General features: G+C 38.1%; 1 protein-coding gene and 1 long non-coding RNA gene across 2 annotated transcripts; both read right to left on the minus strand.

Moving 5' to 3' along the window:
* Positions 1-2,156: 2,156 nt before the first annotated feature.
* Positions 2,157-3,661, minus strand: LOC308405549. Its single transcript, XR_013973354.1, has 3 exons — positions 3,526-3,661; positions 3,323-3,441; positions 2,157-3,191 (listed from the first exon to the last, which is right to left on the minus strand). It is a non-coding gene; the product is annotated as an uncharacterized lncRNA (long non-coding RNA).
* Positions 3,662-9,172: 5,511 nt separating this feature from the next.
* LOC308405548 (chemerin-like receptor 1) lies at positions 9,173-10,219 on the minus strand (the record flags this gene model as incomplete). Its single annotated transcript, XM_080896218.1, has 1 exon — positions 9,173-10,219. The coding sequence occupies one exon, from the start codon at positions 10,217-10,219 to the stop codon at positions 9,173-9,175; it is 1,047 nt and encodes a 348-aa protein (XP_080752344.1).
* Between the last annotated feature and the right edge of the window lie 7,595 nt (positions 10,220-17,814).

The raw sequence follows: 17,814 nt of genomic DNA on the forward strand, positions 1-17,814 counted from the left end.
TTAAAATGTAACCCCACAGGTCCAAATGACTCCACAAAACCTCGCTCATGAACATTGATAAGCTAACAGGCAGTGAGTTATCCCTCTCCAGGGAAAGTCATTCCAAAGAGAATCTGCACAAACAAAGACAACGGGTAAGTATTCTTTCAAGTACAAGGTGAACCAGCAAGCATGCGAAGGAGCCTAACTGCATGTAGTACAATGTTTCAGCAAAGACTGAAGATCAGTGCTTCTAAACAAGGACATCAGAGAGAGAAATACAATCACAACACATGCAGTGGCATGGACAAGTACAAATGTGTTGAATTGATTCTAACATTTACACTCCTAATGCCTGGAAATGTTAAATTAGCCAAAAGAGTGGTCATACAAGACAGACCTCATTGTAACATGCATTTGTATAATATGCATCACCAAATTAGTCTGAAATGTTCTTTTTGAGTAAAAAAAAAAAAAAAAAACTGTGCTAGATAGCATACTTCATTTGCCAAACGGTGGCACTTCTTGCTCTTTTTCCTGTCATTCACTGAAGACTCAAAGCTTGCAGCAGATGAATTGGAGAAACTGGAATTTGATGGGAAATGAACACACACTTATCATATTACTTTTCCATTTCTGGTGTTTTCTTTTTCCTCCAGCTGTCTTTACTGTTGGTGAAGCTGAGTCATTGAGCTGAGTATCCAGGGAGTGTTTGTTATCTTAAAATAAATTCTTTAAAAAGCAAAAATGTATTTAATATGAAGGCAATATGAGCAGAGAGTGCAAGCATGTTGAGAGACTGGCTGTGTTAGTTCAGTGAGAGAGTTATTTGTAAAGAAAACAATTTTCACTAGCAGTCAAAACCAATGTATCCACTTATGTCTACATGTTTATTTTATTAAATATGAACAAAATTATAGCAGTGCTGCCATGAGAGAGAGTACCATTTTGTTTATTTGGTAGTTCAATGAAAGGCTTCAGTTGTCATAGGCTGGGTAAGTGGCTGCTTTTTCCCTTGTTTTCACTCACAGTCCCACCTTTTGGGCAAGGCTCTCATCAACGCAGCTGGTAGGCTCAACTGACTACCAGCTGTGCCATTGAGAGCATCCTCACTGGATGCATCACCACCTGGTATGGCAACAGCACCGCCTACAACTGCAAAGCTCTCCAGCGAGTAGTGCGGTGCTCTGAACGGATAATTGGAGGTGAGCTTCCCTCCCTCCAAGACATCTACAGGAAGCGGTGCCTGAGGAAAGCGGGGAGGATCATCAAGGACTCCAGTCACCCCAGCCATAAACTGTTCAGACTGCTTCCATCAGGAAGGAGGTTCTGCAGCATCCGGTCTCGTACCAGCAGACTGAGAGACAGCTTTTTCCATCAGGCCATCAGACTGCTGAACACGTCATAGACACCTCAGCTTCACTACTGGAACTTCAACATTATGCACTCCACACTGTATATAAATGCCACTTGTTTTGCACATATTCAACTCTGTATATTTTATATATTTTATTATTATTATTATTATTTTATTTTATTTTTTTACTATTTAATTTGTAAAAATGTGTATACACACACACACACACACACACACACACACACACACACACACACACACACACACACACACACACACGTAGGAAAATATTTAGTATACACATCCAGAAATGCATACACTATTATATATTGTACATATATTTATTAGTTTCAGGTTGGCCATTCTTGTATTTTGCTCGTTTGTGTTGTTGTGTTTGCACATCTCTGTTGCTTGTGGGGCTCGCACACAAGAATTTCACTCGCATGTGCTGTGCCAGTGTGCCTGCACATGTGATGTGACAATAAAAAGTGATTTGATTTGATTTGATTTGATTTGATTTGATTTGATTTGATTTGATTTGATTTGATTTGATTTGATTTGATTTGATTTGATTTGACGGCAATCCAGGGATTACCAGCCAGCAGTATTTAAGGCCAGCGGCTTCATTTGCTCTCCACCGGTTTGTCTGCTAACCGGTACTACAGGTCCCTCTTGTTCATGCATTCTATGCTTTTTGTGTCTCATCTTGATTCTTTCCGTGTACCATAAACCAAGCAGCCAGGAACACACAGGTACAAATATAAACTTTAAAAAAATGGGTTTTATTAAATACCAAAAAGGACAAGATGATTATAAAAATTCAAAATGACAAAAAATAACCTTTTTTTAAGAACCAAGAGGGCCCATAAAAGAAGTTAACTTGACAAAACTACTCAAAAGTTACTTAACAAAACATAACTCAACAAACTGACCTCCCAAATGAGAAACAGCTCCAGTTATATAGCAAATGAATAAACCATTATATACACCAAAGGTGAAAACTAGAGAGATAACAGCTAACCATCATTCAAGAAGAACCCCATTCCCCCTACATGATCACAATAGATGGTCCAGTCCATTTGATTGGCTTCTGCATTTAAACCAGCTCCACCCTCAGCCTCCTGTTTCAGCCAAACCAGGAAGGACTGGAGCGGAGGCCAGGTAACTCAGAAAGAACAGAAATATAGTATAACATATACCCATATAAAATACCAAACAATGCAAAACAGAGTCTATGCCACCATTTTAACTATAGCTTAGTGCTGTCATGCATTACAGGTAGTGATGGGCAGATGAAGCTTCATGAAGCACTGTAGCTTTTCATCCAATTGGTTCATCCCAGCGCAAAGCATCTTGAAGCTTCATTTGCTCTAGTAGGACATCCACTGGACGTAAAAATATTAGTTGGCATGAATTTGAAGAGTGTGGCCTTTTGCACACAGCCTGTAAATGTCAACAACAAAAGGAGTGTGTAAAACATGTATATTGTAGTGATGGCAGTATACTGTGTATATTTATACTGGCAGTATGGAAAATGATCATTTGGAAATGCTTAAAATGGGAATGATCATTTACTGTGAGGTGAGGTGTGGTTGGGGTGTGGACAGTGGTTGTGCTTTTGTAACGTTGAGGTATGGACAGCTACACACTGAGGCTTTGAGCTGCAATCCTGCCCACATTTTATTCTGTAAAAACTAAATTTTCACTGCTTTTATGACCTTTTTAGTGGGGTGAACATAGGTAGGCTTTAATGATTTAACAAATCTTTTGAATCCTTTGTCCTCCACAATGCTAAATGGCTGGGAGTCCTCAATCACCATGCTAACCAGGTCTTCATCTATTTGAGATTGTTCTCCTGAGGAAAGACAACAAAAACAAAGCACAAATATAAATATCACACACGTAACTTATTACAGTTGTATAATATTGTTATATCATTTAGTAACATTACTGCATGCTATATTATCATGGCATTTCATGGCTCACCTGATCTTACGCCACAATCGGTGTTCCCCTTATTCTCATGCAAAGCTCTGTAGTGCCTAAGCATGGATGAGGTGTTGTTGTTATATCCCAGCTCCCTGGCACATAGCAAACACTTCACCCTGTACAAAAGTAAAGCCGCTTAACATAAATTGTATTGCACCATCAGTATTATGAAAATACATCTTCTGTAGAAATTTACATACCTTGTTGGGAGGAATAAGATCAAAATGTTCCCACACAGGGGAGGACATCCTCCTCTTCTTAGCTGGCTCCATTCTCTTCTGAGTCTGAGGGGTTTATATCGCTGTCATAGCTCGCGGCAAAGTCCGAACCACTTCATGAACCAGTCACGTGGTACAGCCGGGCAGCGAGGCTTCGGACGTCATCATTTTCAGCTCCTCCCATAAATACGCATCGCGGAAACGCCTCCTCCATTACTCGACACAAGCTTTGAAGCCTCGATAGAACCTTCACAGACATACAGCCTCGATACAGAACGTCACATCACTACTTTAGAGCATAATGTAAAAATAAGAAAAAAAGATCAAATTAATATAAATATCATATAAAGTTAATAGATTTAAAAAATATATATTTTACTGCTGGGGTCCTGTGTAATTCCTTTCCTCCTGTTGTTAAGGATTTGACCTTAAAGATTTCAATGACAGCAATAAAATTCACTCCAACTATCACTTATCCTAGCTGTCCTGTACTCATTTTAAAAATTAATCCTAAATACTGCAGTACAACAAAGGACTTTACTAATGAACACTGAGCGCCTTGAGGCGACTTATGTTGTGATTTGGCGCTATATAAATAAAATTGAATTGAATTGAATTGATCATAATCTTTAGCTGATATAGCATTCTCCGTTCGTTATCAAGGGAAGCAATTCAACAAGAAGCAGATTTTATTCCAGCAGTGTGGTGAATTTAACAAACTGCATTTGTTAAATTTATAAAAGCTATAAATATATCAGGAGGTTATGGCGTGGAATGGAAAATACAGCTACAATAAACATTTATATGATCTGCTCAACTTTGGTTCTCATCTTAATTGTTTGCATGAATAGTTGTTGGCTACTTCTTTACTTAGTATTTGGAAAATTGGAACAGCTCTTATAATGGCTGCCACACAGATACTTCCAGCTCTAAGTTAGGGACCTTACTCAGCAAAATGGATAATTGGAAAGCACCCACAGACCAGTGGGAGAAGGGTGCACAATAGTACAGGTCACCTTAACATTGACAAATGTTCTGTCAATACTTTACTGCTGCCACTGCTGTTATACAGTATATTTTTAAGCAACTTTGAAAGCCATGCTGGATATTGTATTGTTTCGAGATGCAGAAGTATACCAATATATATGTGACCAATGGAGTTAGAACCTTTCATATTTATAGAAAGATAAGCAAAAATCTCACTGTACCTCTTCTTACTTGAGGCACATTGAGTGTCTCCGGGGAAATAATATATTAATAATAATAACAATAACAGATTGCAAAATGTTGATGATTCAGAATGATTTGGCTTCACTGAATCATTAAATTACATAAGTTTGAAGTAAGAACAAAACTGTCACAATTAGGCGTGTATATAAACTCTTGATTTACTGCTTAGGTGAAGTTTAGAAGTTGCAATTCTGGGCTGATTTTTACTTGACAGGACTGAGGTCTGTTATTTGTGGAATGTTTAGCATATAAACAGCTCCCTCTGCTGGTCAGTACTATTAGTGCGTGTTATGTTATTGGATAATTAGAAATTATTATCTGGTGTATTATCTCGATTTTTCATCAGTTTCAATCCTTTATCAGTTCTTTCATCAATTCCAATAAATTGTCATTTAACAAAGGAATACATTTCTAATTCAAACGTTATAGAAAAAATATCAGTAGTATTCTCTTGTGGTCTGGAAAAATGTGGGCTGCATTCATCCAAATCAACTAGTAACACATTATCCTAAGTAATTTTCTAAATGGCATTTTGGAAGCATTCTTACTCCATTTGGGGGATTCCAGATAATTCTTCTAATTTTCAGTATCAGGTTATGATCAGACAATCCAGCAATCAGGTTTAAATACTTTAAATTCTCCCAGTTACTAAACACAAATCCAAAGTGTGTACTTGCCAAAGTAATAATTCCTCTAGGTCCTTCAATTGCTTACATCAGATGAAATTGATCAGTTATTTGTTCAATCTTTCTTTCTAGCTATACTGTCTCTCCAGTTTATATTAAAATCATATTATTATAATGTTTTTCTTAGAATTATATTATTTTTTAACATAGTTTCAATTCAATTCTATTGAATTCATTTTTTCAATATAGCACCAGATCACAACAACAGTCACCTTTAGTTGTGATCTCGATCCCCAACAATCAGCCAGCTCAGCTACCTTTGAGCAAAGGTTTGGCAACAGTAATTTGCACGCCTGCATGGCTTAAGCCAGAAGAAAACAATCTGCAAATACCAGTAAAAACTGCTGGACATAGGTTCATGTGGTCTTATAATGATGGAGCCATGGCAGTTTCTTTTCCAGTAACTTTTAATAATAATAAAAATAATAATGATAAAAACAGAAATATGCCAAATAACTTCGAACATAAATGATTATACTGAATGCTGGATAAACTCAACATCAAGAACAGGAAAAAACGTCTTAAATGTGTGGTGATGATTAAGACGGGGCACAGAACAAAATCAAAAACGATAATAATTACAGTTTCAATTAAACAAAATACTAACGTAAGCAAGCAAATTTGTCTCCTTTTCACAATATAGTTTTTTATAGTTTTTGGTAAACATTTAGAAGTTAACTCGGAATTTCATAGGGCATACATGGTGGATGGACACGTTCTCTCTAAAACCTAATGAGACATGACATTTTACTTCATTTTATGACAGTCAATACAAACGTGATTATTAGTTCTCAAGAAAACCAACAACTGGAACGTAATGGAACGGAACGTCTAATAAAACATGGCTTCCTCTTATCAGGTTAAGAGATTCTGTGAATGACTTTTTGGAAAGTCTGTAATAGGAACTCCTGTGGTTTATGCAGGTATTTCATAAACCACAGACTCAAAATCAATAAGCTTCACCATTAGCTAGGTTTGTTACAGATTGGAGACTGCAGTTTTTAGGGACATCAGACATAAAGAAAAGGTGACATGGGACAGTTGAAGACAAATGACTCTGTTTCTTTACTGTGACTGTGTGTTTCCTGTTAAATTTGTGCTATATAATCATAATTTCAATTGCTCCAACAAAAGAATTGACCAAATATTGTCAGGTCTGCACTGGCAGACCGCATAGAAAGGAGAGAGTGGACCCAAATGCAGACTAAGGAGACGGAGTAGAACAAAAAACAAGCCTTTTATTTTTGGCTGCATAAAATACAAACTCAAAGAAAAGGGAGACAAAGAATAAACTAACAAAACCAAAACTGGGAAACAACTAAACACTAAGTACATGGAACATGAAGGTGAGACACAAAGGGAAACTTACACTGTAAATCCACAGCAGGATAATCAGGGAAGATGAGGCAGCTGGGGAACACAGGAGGAACTGAACATAACAGGGCAGTGGAAGCAAAATTGAACACAATGAACACATGATGAGAGAGTGTCAACACAAAACAGGAAGCACAACAAACACGAGGACAAAAACAAAAGCACACAGGCTTTAGACTGTGACCAGGAAAGAAACAGACAAGGGGACATGAGTGACTGGGGAGACAGAAAGGGAACACGGATCATGGAGACTAAAGTAACTAAACAAGAAACCTGGAACACAGGGAAGGCACAGTGACAGAAAACTAAAGATAGAAACTGTAAATATAACATAAGCAGAAAACAACTAAGAGAACCAAAACAATGAATGACACCAAATCAAAGAATATTAATAAAACCCCAAAACACATAGACATTGACCATGACAAATATGGGGCAACAAAATTACCAATCATTATCACATCCACTAAAAAATAACTGTATGTAACATGATGACACATTTTCCATTCCTCTAAAACAGGAGTGTCAAACTCAAATACACAGTGGGCCAAAATTCAAAACTGGAACAAAGTCGCGGGCTAACATTAATATTTATTGAAAAAAAAATCTTCCTCCAGATATAAGAATGAATCTTTTCTTATGGACTCAAATAAGTTTTGCTGGAAAACTGAATATGGAACAAGCAAAGCTTAATACTAAACAATATATATATTAGCTGTATAATACCAGTAGGCCAGCTCTAATAGTAATTTGGTATGGCTTCGCGGGCCAAATGTAATTAGGCTGCGGGCCAAATTTGGCCCGTGGGCCAGAGTTTGACACCTATGCTCTAAAATATGCTAAAGTTAATAAGTACTTCAAGTTACTGACATATACTATGTTTTTTCCTTCCTTTAAAAATTTGAATTGATGCTTTGTTATTATAGTGCAAGTACTGGTAATCAATCAAGTTTTTAGATAATTTAAGTTACAAATTAAATTAAGAATAAAGGGGTCTGGGTTTTATGGTGCTTCACATCCTTCTTAGAGATGAGCACAGCGACCCCTTGGACTAACCCATCCTCTTTTATCAGGTTCTGCTGCATGAAAGTGGTTTCCGTGGGTCATTTTATTGAATACATGCTGATCTCAAGAAGTGCAGAAAAGACGATGACTCCAAGACCACCTATGGCTTGGATGGCTCAGAATGATGTAATTTCCTTAATGGTACCTAAGTATCTTGGTATGTCAGCTTGGCAGCTTTCAACCCAGTGTCAGGTGATCTCAGTATCTGGCCCTTATAGTGTCTTGCTCCAATACTTTGGATGTGTATATATTTGTAAGTACTTCTTGTGGTAATGGGCACATTGCTGAGTGTACATGGGAGCCATATGCTGGTGGTGATGTCTCTTTCAAACATAACTGCCATGCCACAAGAACCTTGGCTACAATGTAAAAACATTAACTCTGAGATGAGGGAAACACATGCTCTTTTTGTTGCCAAAAGACACCTAAAGAAAGAGGACTAAACTCTAAGCCAGCACCATGGTAACTAGGACACTAAATGTTTATCTTTAGACAAAAAATTCCTTGAATTCCTCAGACTGTATTAGTCTCATTGTACCCAACAGCACAGCCATAGTGTTAATCTTGGAACCCAGAAACTTTGGTTCAACCTCCCTGTCCTATATAATAGTAAATATTTTATAATAAATGTAAATATAAGAAGAGATTCATGTGAGGAGAGGAACTGAAGACATGGCATTTGATTTAACTTGTATATAAGAATATGCCTATATAAAACTAAAGACTAAATAATTATACAAAGCTGCAGTTTTGTTAAACGTAACATCATATCATTTATCTTATACAGTACATTAATAGGAGATAAGCTGTTATGCTAAATAATTACCATAAAATCAAATTATTCACATGGTGTTGTTGTAAATGTACATACAGACCAAATACGTTATACGCACTGATAGTGTTTAAAGTGTCACTTTCCACTTAACCAAATCATACTTGTTAAAGGTTAAAAGAACCAGTAAAATGAACAGGAAACAGAAACATATGTAATACTTATTTTGAAATTACTGACTCGCTCTTTTTTTCCAGGCCTTTTACAATCACTTTCAGCTCTGTAATGGTACAAACTTAATGCAAACTTAATGTATGACTTAAGAAACAAATGACATTAGCCATTTCCATTAAATTAACATTGTAAGATCAGTGAAATGGGCATAAATATTTATTAAACCTTTTCACATATTTCAAACAACACAGGTCTAGAAAGATTTTCTCTGAAGTAATATTGTTTCCTTATGGTTCTTTGTGTCATTAACAGCCTTACACATCAGTTTTCAAAGCTGAGTTGTATTTGTGCTAACTGACTTAGTATAACTCTGAGAGCGTTTCTCCTCTTCCTGGAAGGCAGTCTCCATTGCAGCTAGAATGGATTTGCAGACTTCTTTCTTAAAATCTTTGCCCACAAACACATACAGCAGTGGATTTAGGCAGCTGTTGAGAAAGGCCAAATTGGTGGCCAAAGGGATCCCAATGACACCACTTGAAGTGTCCATTTCTTTCGCCAGCACAATTAGATCCATAATATAAATGGGAGACCAGCACAGAAAAAATGTGATGATAATGGCAACAATGATCTTAAAGGGGCGACCTGATTTCCTTGCCAGTGTGTGGTTTCTTCTGAGATGATGGATTATTACAGCATTACAGGAGACAATGATAGAGAATGGGACTGCAAAAAGCACAAGGAAGCGGGCGATGATAATCGGTGGATAACGAAATTGTCGCAGTATATTGGGAGATTCTGCATTATAGTCATCAGAAATAGCGTAGCTGTTTAAGCAGAGAGTTTTGTTTTCATTCTCACACGCTTGCTCTGTGTCCATGATGATGGAATATGGAAAGCCGATCATCAAAGCCACCCCCCAAACACCCAGAGTCACAAACAAGGCCTTACGTACATTTCGGTTGTTCTGAGCCCAGACAGGCCACACCACAGACACACATCTGTCTGCACTAATCACCACCAGAATGTAGACACTGGCAAACATGTTCAGAATAAGTACCATGGTGTTGAGCTTGCACATGAAGTTGCCAAAAGGCCAGTGGAAGTCTAAAGCAAGGTTTATTACATTGAGGGGTAGAAATGCTACAAAGATGAAGTCGGCCACAGCAAGGTTGAGGTACCAAACTGTGTTTACTGTTTTCTTCATCTTTAGCCCAGTCACCCAGATAACCAGTCCATTCCCGAGCACACCAAGGAGAAATATCAGGAAGTGAAAAATGATAGACACAGTGATGAGAGACTTTCGAATCTCAGGAGTAGTTGTACTGATGTGAATGCAAGAGTTGCTGGTTGAGTTACTGTTGGTCACCTCCATCATTTTCTTGAGACCTGCGGTATTAACATAAAGAAAGAACAGTATTAATGTATGTTAAAGTCAGTTTTAGTTTTTATACTCAATCTAATTACTCTTACATCACAACTTTATGTCAAATGCAAATTACAAAGAAAAGGAATCCTGTTGATATGAGCACTTAAAACATATTTTGCTAAAACAACACAAATAATGTTGAGTGTTTAGATTGAGGTACTAAAGTGGATGTAGATTACAATACTGATTAGCCCAAAAGAACCTCAAGAAGAGCAGCGATGATTTCAATTCATGAGTTGATGTAAACAATTAAAATCAGTTAAGTTATCTAATGTACTCTCTCATCTTTTGTCTCTCTCTGCAGCACAGTATCACTTCCTAATACAACACCTAGTGGTGCTATTCTGTAGTTTATCTGTGTAAACCATTCGATGAAAACCTTTTAGATAATGCCTTATTTTATGCTGTCAACTTCATGTGCTTTATTCATTCATGTATTGAAAATGACAGCTTCAGCCTGGCATTTAATCTATTATTAGACCCAATTGGTTTCTCTCAAAATGTAAAAGAACTCACCCACCGCTTTAACATCACTCTGGATCCTTTTCTGACATATAACATAGAAACTTAACATTTAACTGTAACTGTAACTTCTTTAAACCCTCCTTTTGTCAGATCGTTTCCTAGTAACATTTAAATTTACGATAATGGATTACAGTTCATAAGGGAATACATTTCATCAAATAGATGTCTTTCTAAGGGTCAGGTGCAGAGTGTGCTCGATAGTGGCCAGAGGTGTACACCCTGGTGGACTGAACCCCAGCTACCAAGACTAACAATTGGGACATGGAGTGTCAACTCTCTGGTGGGGAAGGAGCTTTAATCCCACTGAGTTGGTGTGCGAAGTTGAGAGGTACCGGCTCTATAGTCAGGCCCACTTCAATGCACGGCTTGGGCTCTGGAACCAGTCTCCTAGAGAGGGGCTGGACTCTGTCTCAGTCTGGAGTTGCCCTTAACGAGAGGCGACAGACTGGGGTGGTTATCCTAGTATCTGCTCGGCTTGCTGCCATACATTGGGGTTTTTCCAAGTGGAAGAGAGGGTTTGTACACTGCACCTTCAGGTCTGGGAATGGATCCTGATTGTTGTCTGCGCTTATAGCCCAAATGACCCGGCCTTCTTGGAGTCCCATGACGGGGTGCGATTGGGAGGAACGGCTTGCAAGAATTTAACTTGTGTGGTGTTCTGTTACTGGACTTCTGTGCAAACCACAGGTTACCCATAACAAACACCATGTTCGAACATAAGGGTGTCCATAAGTGAACATGGCACCAGGACACTCTAGGCCACAGGTCGATGATTGACTTTGTAATCGTGTCATCAGATTTGCAGCCGTATGTTCTGGACACTCAGGTGTGGAGGTGCTGAGCTGTCAACTGATAACCACCTGGTGGTGAGTTAAATCAAGTGGCTGGGGAGGATGCTGGAAAGACCTAGCATCCCTGAAAATAGAGTGAGAATGCATTGGGAATGATGACAGAGACCCCGGTCTGCGAGCTTTCAACTCCCACTTCTGGCAGAGCTGTAAGAGCATTACGGAGGAGACTGGGGACATTGAGTCTGAATGGACAATTTTCAGATACACCTCTTCAAACACAAACAAAAGTAAATCATAACACATATGATGATGAACTTATGACAAGCTGAACTGAATCAGGGGAGGGACAGATGCTCCACAAACATCACTTGTGGACTTGTTTGGTGCTGCAGGCAGGCAGGCACTATCCAGGTACAGAGAGAGAAAGTGTGAAGCTGTTGGTGATGCGTAGCATTGTTGCTGAATTTTTGAACTCACATACACTTAGGTTATGTTTATTTGTTAAAGTGAGGGAAATTCCCCGCATCCTTTAAAATACATTGTTCAAATTGTGGAGCATTTCAAGGGGATTATATAGACTGGGTATCTTTAATATAGACAGCGTACTTGCAATACATTTTTAGCTTAAAATAATACAACTCAAAATATTTCATGCATAACATAGATAATAACATGCATCTATAAAATGTTTCTCAGAGCTATTATTTTTAATCAGTCACATTTGATGTTGATTGTTAATTGAATCTTTCTAAATTTAGATAGAGAATTTTCATGTTCATTACTTTTATATATTCCTCATAATTAAACAATAAGACCAAATACTCAGATGTCTTGTATTTATTATGAAGGTATAGTTTGAAATATAATACTTTTGATTTTGATTTTCCAAACACATTACGTTTTTGTACAAAGTATCAGTATCGGGTCAGTTTCGCCGATAGCAGACTGAATTTTACTTCAGATTAATTTAGATCGTAAAGGAAATCAGTGGTATTGCACATCACTACCACAGACGCTGGAGTTTTTGCGCATCGTTAAATGCAGTTTGTCCGACACTGTCCGACAAATCAACTATGACAGCTTATGGGTGCAGACGTCCCGAGCTTGAGCTCCAAACGGAGCATTTACGTAGGGCCCAGTCTCTGACATTTTATATTCATTTTGAACCCCCCCCCCCCCAAAAAAAAAAACAGTGTTGGGAGTGGAAACCCGAAAGAATTGAAAAAGTCAATGAAATTCACTCTGTGTGCGCACACTGCCGAGAGAAAAAATGGAGAGGCGCTTTCATTTTGTTATAATCGCTGCATAGAAATATGACTAAAAGCACGACTCTAAACCATCTGGTCACTCTAAAAAAGAAAATTGGCGGTCTGTGAAGCAACCACAACTTTGTATGCGTCGTGTACACGACGCATACAAAGTTGTGGTTTGCAGCATGTTTAACTTATTTACAAAGACTACATTAGGTACATATTATGAAGTTGATGGTCAACCTGACATTGTACGATACATGGGAGATACACCAATTCAGGGCTGGTCTTACCTAAATTCAGGGTGGATGGGGGACACAAAGCTAATCCATTTATTCCATATTTTGTAGAATTTGTCTTTTCGAATTTTAAAAAAGAATGTCAATTTTTCCATTTTAAATATTTCGAAAACCACATTAAACCAATCCTCAAGTGTTGGCGGAGTTGGATTTAACCACTTTCTGGTTATTGATTTTTTTGCTGGCTGCTAATAGCGCTTGTAAGAGTTTTGTGTCCCCTCCCCGGACCGAGCCAGCAACCGAGCCCAAGTACAAATTTACAAAATTGATGTCAAATTTTATCTTAAAAACCTCACACAAAGTTTTATGGATTCCCAGCCAGTAATTTTTTAAGTTAGGGCAGTCCCAAAAGATATGATAATGATGTGCCTCTTCTGATCCACATCTTGTTGTGGATCCACAAAGTTGTGGTATCGGGATTCTTCCTGTCCCTCTGATGCTCCAAATTCAATTATAGTCTGTCCTGTTTCAGAGAAATACCTGTAATATTAAGTTTCATAAATATGTAGGGTCTTATCTAAAATCCATGGTGAGGAAGGTCTACGGATAAGAGCCAAAGATACGACTGTGCGCTCACAGCTTTGAGCCATCCATAAAAACATAAGTGAACACTCATAACAGCAACTATCACAAACGCAAGAGACACAGAATAAGTTTTGCTTTTTCAGAATTAATTCTAACACAATTTGCAGTAAATTGCTTCTGTTAATCATGCAAATCGCGTTTGTGTGATATGCCCTTCTTTCAGTTCGATAGCTTTTTTTTAACTTAAGTGATTGAAATGTATTTACCTCAGCAGCCCAAGATACCCGATGTCTTCATCTTCCGTCTGTTAATTAACTAATCAGTGCTCCGTCTTGATGATCAGAAGCCCGCACTGCTAAGCTTTATAAAGCCATTCACTTCTTACGTTACCACTGACCACTGTAACTTTTGCTGGGAATCTAACTTCCTCCGGGGCAGTGTATGTTGAAGTTAAAAGATGAATAGCTATGAAATCACCGCCCACTAGCTAATCAGTTCTCCAGAAAATAGCGCATCTATGGAAAATTCCTCTGACGTCCGTGCGCTGATGGGGTCTAAAGTTTTTCTGTTTCCCTCGTGAATACTGCTATAGTTTCTTACATGGTTCACTGCTACAGACATTCGCAACTGTTTTGGTGCACGTCTCATCTAAATCTCTCAACTCATCAAGACAAATTGTAATTTTTCAGTCAGTGCCAGAGGTGCACAAAGAATAAGCGTTCTTTACCTAAGTAGAAGTACAGATTTTACATATACTGCATACATTTCTACCAGCTTTTGTGTGCAAAGTAACTGAATCTGTTTACTATATGATAAAAAAAAATTCACATTGTAATCCACACAAACCTGTTTATTTTGCTCAGAATTGCCACAACTGCTGAGTAGTTTCATGCAAACTTTGAAGAGCACGCAGTATACACCTCAATTTGTATTGCAAGGCGTTTCACAATATGAAAAAAAAAAACATAACACCATATACAGATCTAATATGATTTTAAAATGAGGACTTATGTAAACTTTAAGTTTCCACTTTATCACATGTCACTGAGGAGTTCTTATCTTTCAAAATAACCTCTGTTCTCCTGTCTTTCTTACATCTTTCTCCATCTTTGGGTGAAGTTATCTTGCACTTTTCTCTCCCTGGGAAATGCAGCAGCTGGATCTTTGACTTGCACTATATGACAAATGGCATAACAGTTGTTTGCTTGCTGATATTGTTAAGCAGATACAATGTTGCATTTGAAAGTACAGGACACTTAAAAACATTGCTCATAATGTGAGTTGGGTACAGTCTGACCAGCTTCAGTGGCACAATGATATGATCTTTGCACAAATGCTGTCCTCTTTATTAAGTTTTTTCTTAAGCTGTGTGAAGTAATTTCAGCTGGTGGGCAGGTTGTTTACTGCCTTCTCTGCATAAATGTTTATGTCTTCCATTAAACCTTTGTCACTGTTCTTGGCTTACTGGTGTGTGACAGTGTGTCTGCTGTTATCAGGGGAGTGTAAAATAAAGTAACTGTTAGTGGTATGTAATTCCACAATTTTTGGTGTCAATCTGATTTCAAGTAAGTAAAAGTGATAGTGGTGTGTTATGATTTATGTGATATATAAGTAATTTGCCAAGCTTGAACATATTTTAATAACCTCTAAATCACTGAGGTTTTTACTTTCCAAAATAAGTAGTGAACCCAATAAAATATATAATATATGATTTCCGAATATCATGATTATTTTTTTGGGCTCTATCAGTGGTATTCACTTATAGTGTTTTGCTCACAGGAGTTGCCCACAGCATTTGTTTGCAGTGAATTGCTTCAGACAGCTCACTGAACTGTCTGCTTGTAAAGTTGCCTGGCTATAGCAGCTGTGTGTGGGTCTTTGCCCAGGATTGTCCTGGGGGCTCAGGCTGCCACAAGAAGTGTGGTCTGTCATTCCCTCTATGGCGGCTTTTTGTTTTTTTGGTGGCAGCCTTATCTCAAACAGGCTTTATTATTTCTGCCCTAATCAGAGACATAAAGGTAATTTGGTTTGATGGTTGTGCATCTTTTTCCTGTTTTCATGCCTCATGCTAAAGAACAATTTAAATCCAGTTTCTGTATGGTGTTCATGCTATCTTCATAAATGAGACCCTTCCTCTGGTTTTTGTGCTCTGCTTTCTTGTTTTCCTTGTGATGTAATTAGACAACCACCTGTTTGACTGTGGGCAGCACTGTCCTGGTTTCACCTTTCATACTACATAAATAAGCAGTTTCAGTTTGAGTGCATTTGAAATTGAATTGATAAAGACAGTTTCAGCGATATAATCATATACAGCTGCAAAAAAGTATCACTTAACCTACATTGTGGCCATAAAATATAGAAGTTACAATCCCCATCATTTTGAAAAGAAAGTCCATGTGGTCTGTTTGCCCACACCCCCACAAATGTGGCATAAATAGAAAGCCCAGGATGACCCATTGACAGTACAGCATTACTCATATAGATTGCATAAATGCTTCTTGATAGTTTCAGACGTATGTCCCTGAGATAAGACAAAAATTTATTGCTGGGTCTTAGGAGGATAAAGATATTTTTAGTGGCCAACACGGATGGGATTGTTTACAATGCATGTACAAAAACACCAAGTCATGAAGATACTTGCAAAACAGGTATTTTTAATTTTACATAACCCTTTAATAAATACAGCTGAGTAGTCTACGAATATAAGCAAATATATTACAGATAAAAACAAACAGAAATCACTATTTGGCAGCTGAACACTTTTTGGAACAAACCCTGGTACACTGGTACATCTATAATTGTAATTCATTTGACTCATGTAACATCCAGGGGAAACCCCAGGTTAACTTAGCAAATTAATAACTAGCTTAATGTGACCGCTTATCCTGACTGCCAATATTAGAGAAAAGGAAATATATCCCTGGTATGCTAAACTCATATCACAGTTGAGGGTTACAGTAACAGAGCCTAAAGAACTTAACATGTGAATGAATCAGAATCAGAATATTTCATTAATCCCTGAGTGAACTATGTGAGATTTTATACGTGTATAATGTCCGCTTATAGTTTGCGAGCTATTCCAACCAGCTGATGTGCAGAATTTTAAATTCTTAATAGTTTGAAGTAAATGTTTCATGTGCTGATTCATTTTCTAACATTTATCTGGTCCTCAAGATAATAATTCATAAATTGTTTAAACATTTTTCTATGGTGACGTCACTATGACTGGTAATTTGGATTTGATACAAATAAATATAGTATATAAGTAGTCCATTTACATAGCTTTATACTTTAAACACTTAACTATTTTTGTTCAAACTGTACTTATTTACCTTCAAGAGCAGAGTTTCCTTTTGTGGTGTTCCCCTACTGGTCTTTCTCAGTGACACATGAACAAAGATTTTAGTGGGTAGCAAAGTTTATGTTTTTACTTTTGATTTATATTTCACCAATGTAGTGTTACTGGTCCATTTGTAGAATTTTTTTTCCTGACGAACAATCGTAACATTAGAAATGATTTGTTAGCTTTGTGCATCTCTGTAATGCTTCTTCTGAGATGCTGTGAAGGCTGGTAGGACTGAGGCATAGTTCACAGCAGAGCTGGTCAGAGAAAGAGAAGTGGTACAACCCACACTTTCAGTCTTATTTGCTTAACTTTGGTCTGAGGGACCCAGGGTCCTTGAGCAGTGTGGTGTCATATGCCGTGGGAGTGTCTGGTCGGGTGTGGTCCAGGTTCCTGTTGCCCATTCCCTGGGGTTGAGTTGGCCAGCTAATAACCTGCTTCCAATTTCCGGGCCTCCATCTGGAGGGCTTTTAAGCCAGCGCTGCCTGCCACTCCTCACCAGTTCGTCTTGCTACCACTAGTGGTAAACTTGATCTCCACTGTGTTTGGCATCCGTCTGCCTGGATCTTGGATTAATGTGTTCTCTGTCTCCAGTGTTCTCCAGATACATCACCCGTCGTGCTCATTAGCAGAGCTGGTTCTTTTTTCACCCCGTTCTCCAGTCTGCCTAGAACCCTAGGACTACATACTCACCATCTCCTCAGCCTGCCCTCCTGCCCGTGCTTTAATGGTGGATCTCTCTCCTCTGAACACCCTGGAACCTGGACCAGCTGATCCCTGGGATGCTCCCACGGCAACCCCTCCTCTGCCT

This window comes from Rhamphochromis sp. 'chilingali' (genome assembly GCF_963969265.1).
Source record: "Rhamphochromis sp. 'chilingali' genome assembly, chromosome: 11".
Taxonomy (NCBI): domain Eukaryota; kingdom Metazoa; phylum Chordata; class Actinopteri; order Cichliformes; family Cichlidae; genus Rhamphochromis; species Rhamphochromis sp. 'chilingali'.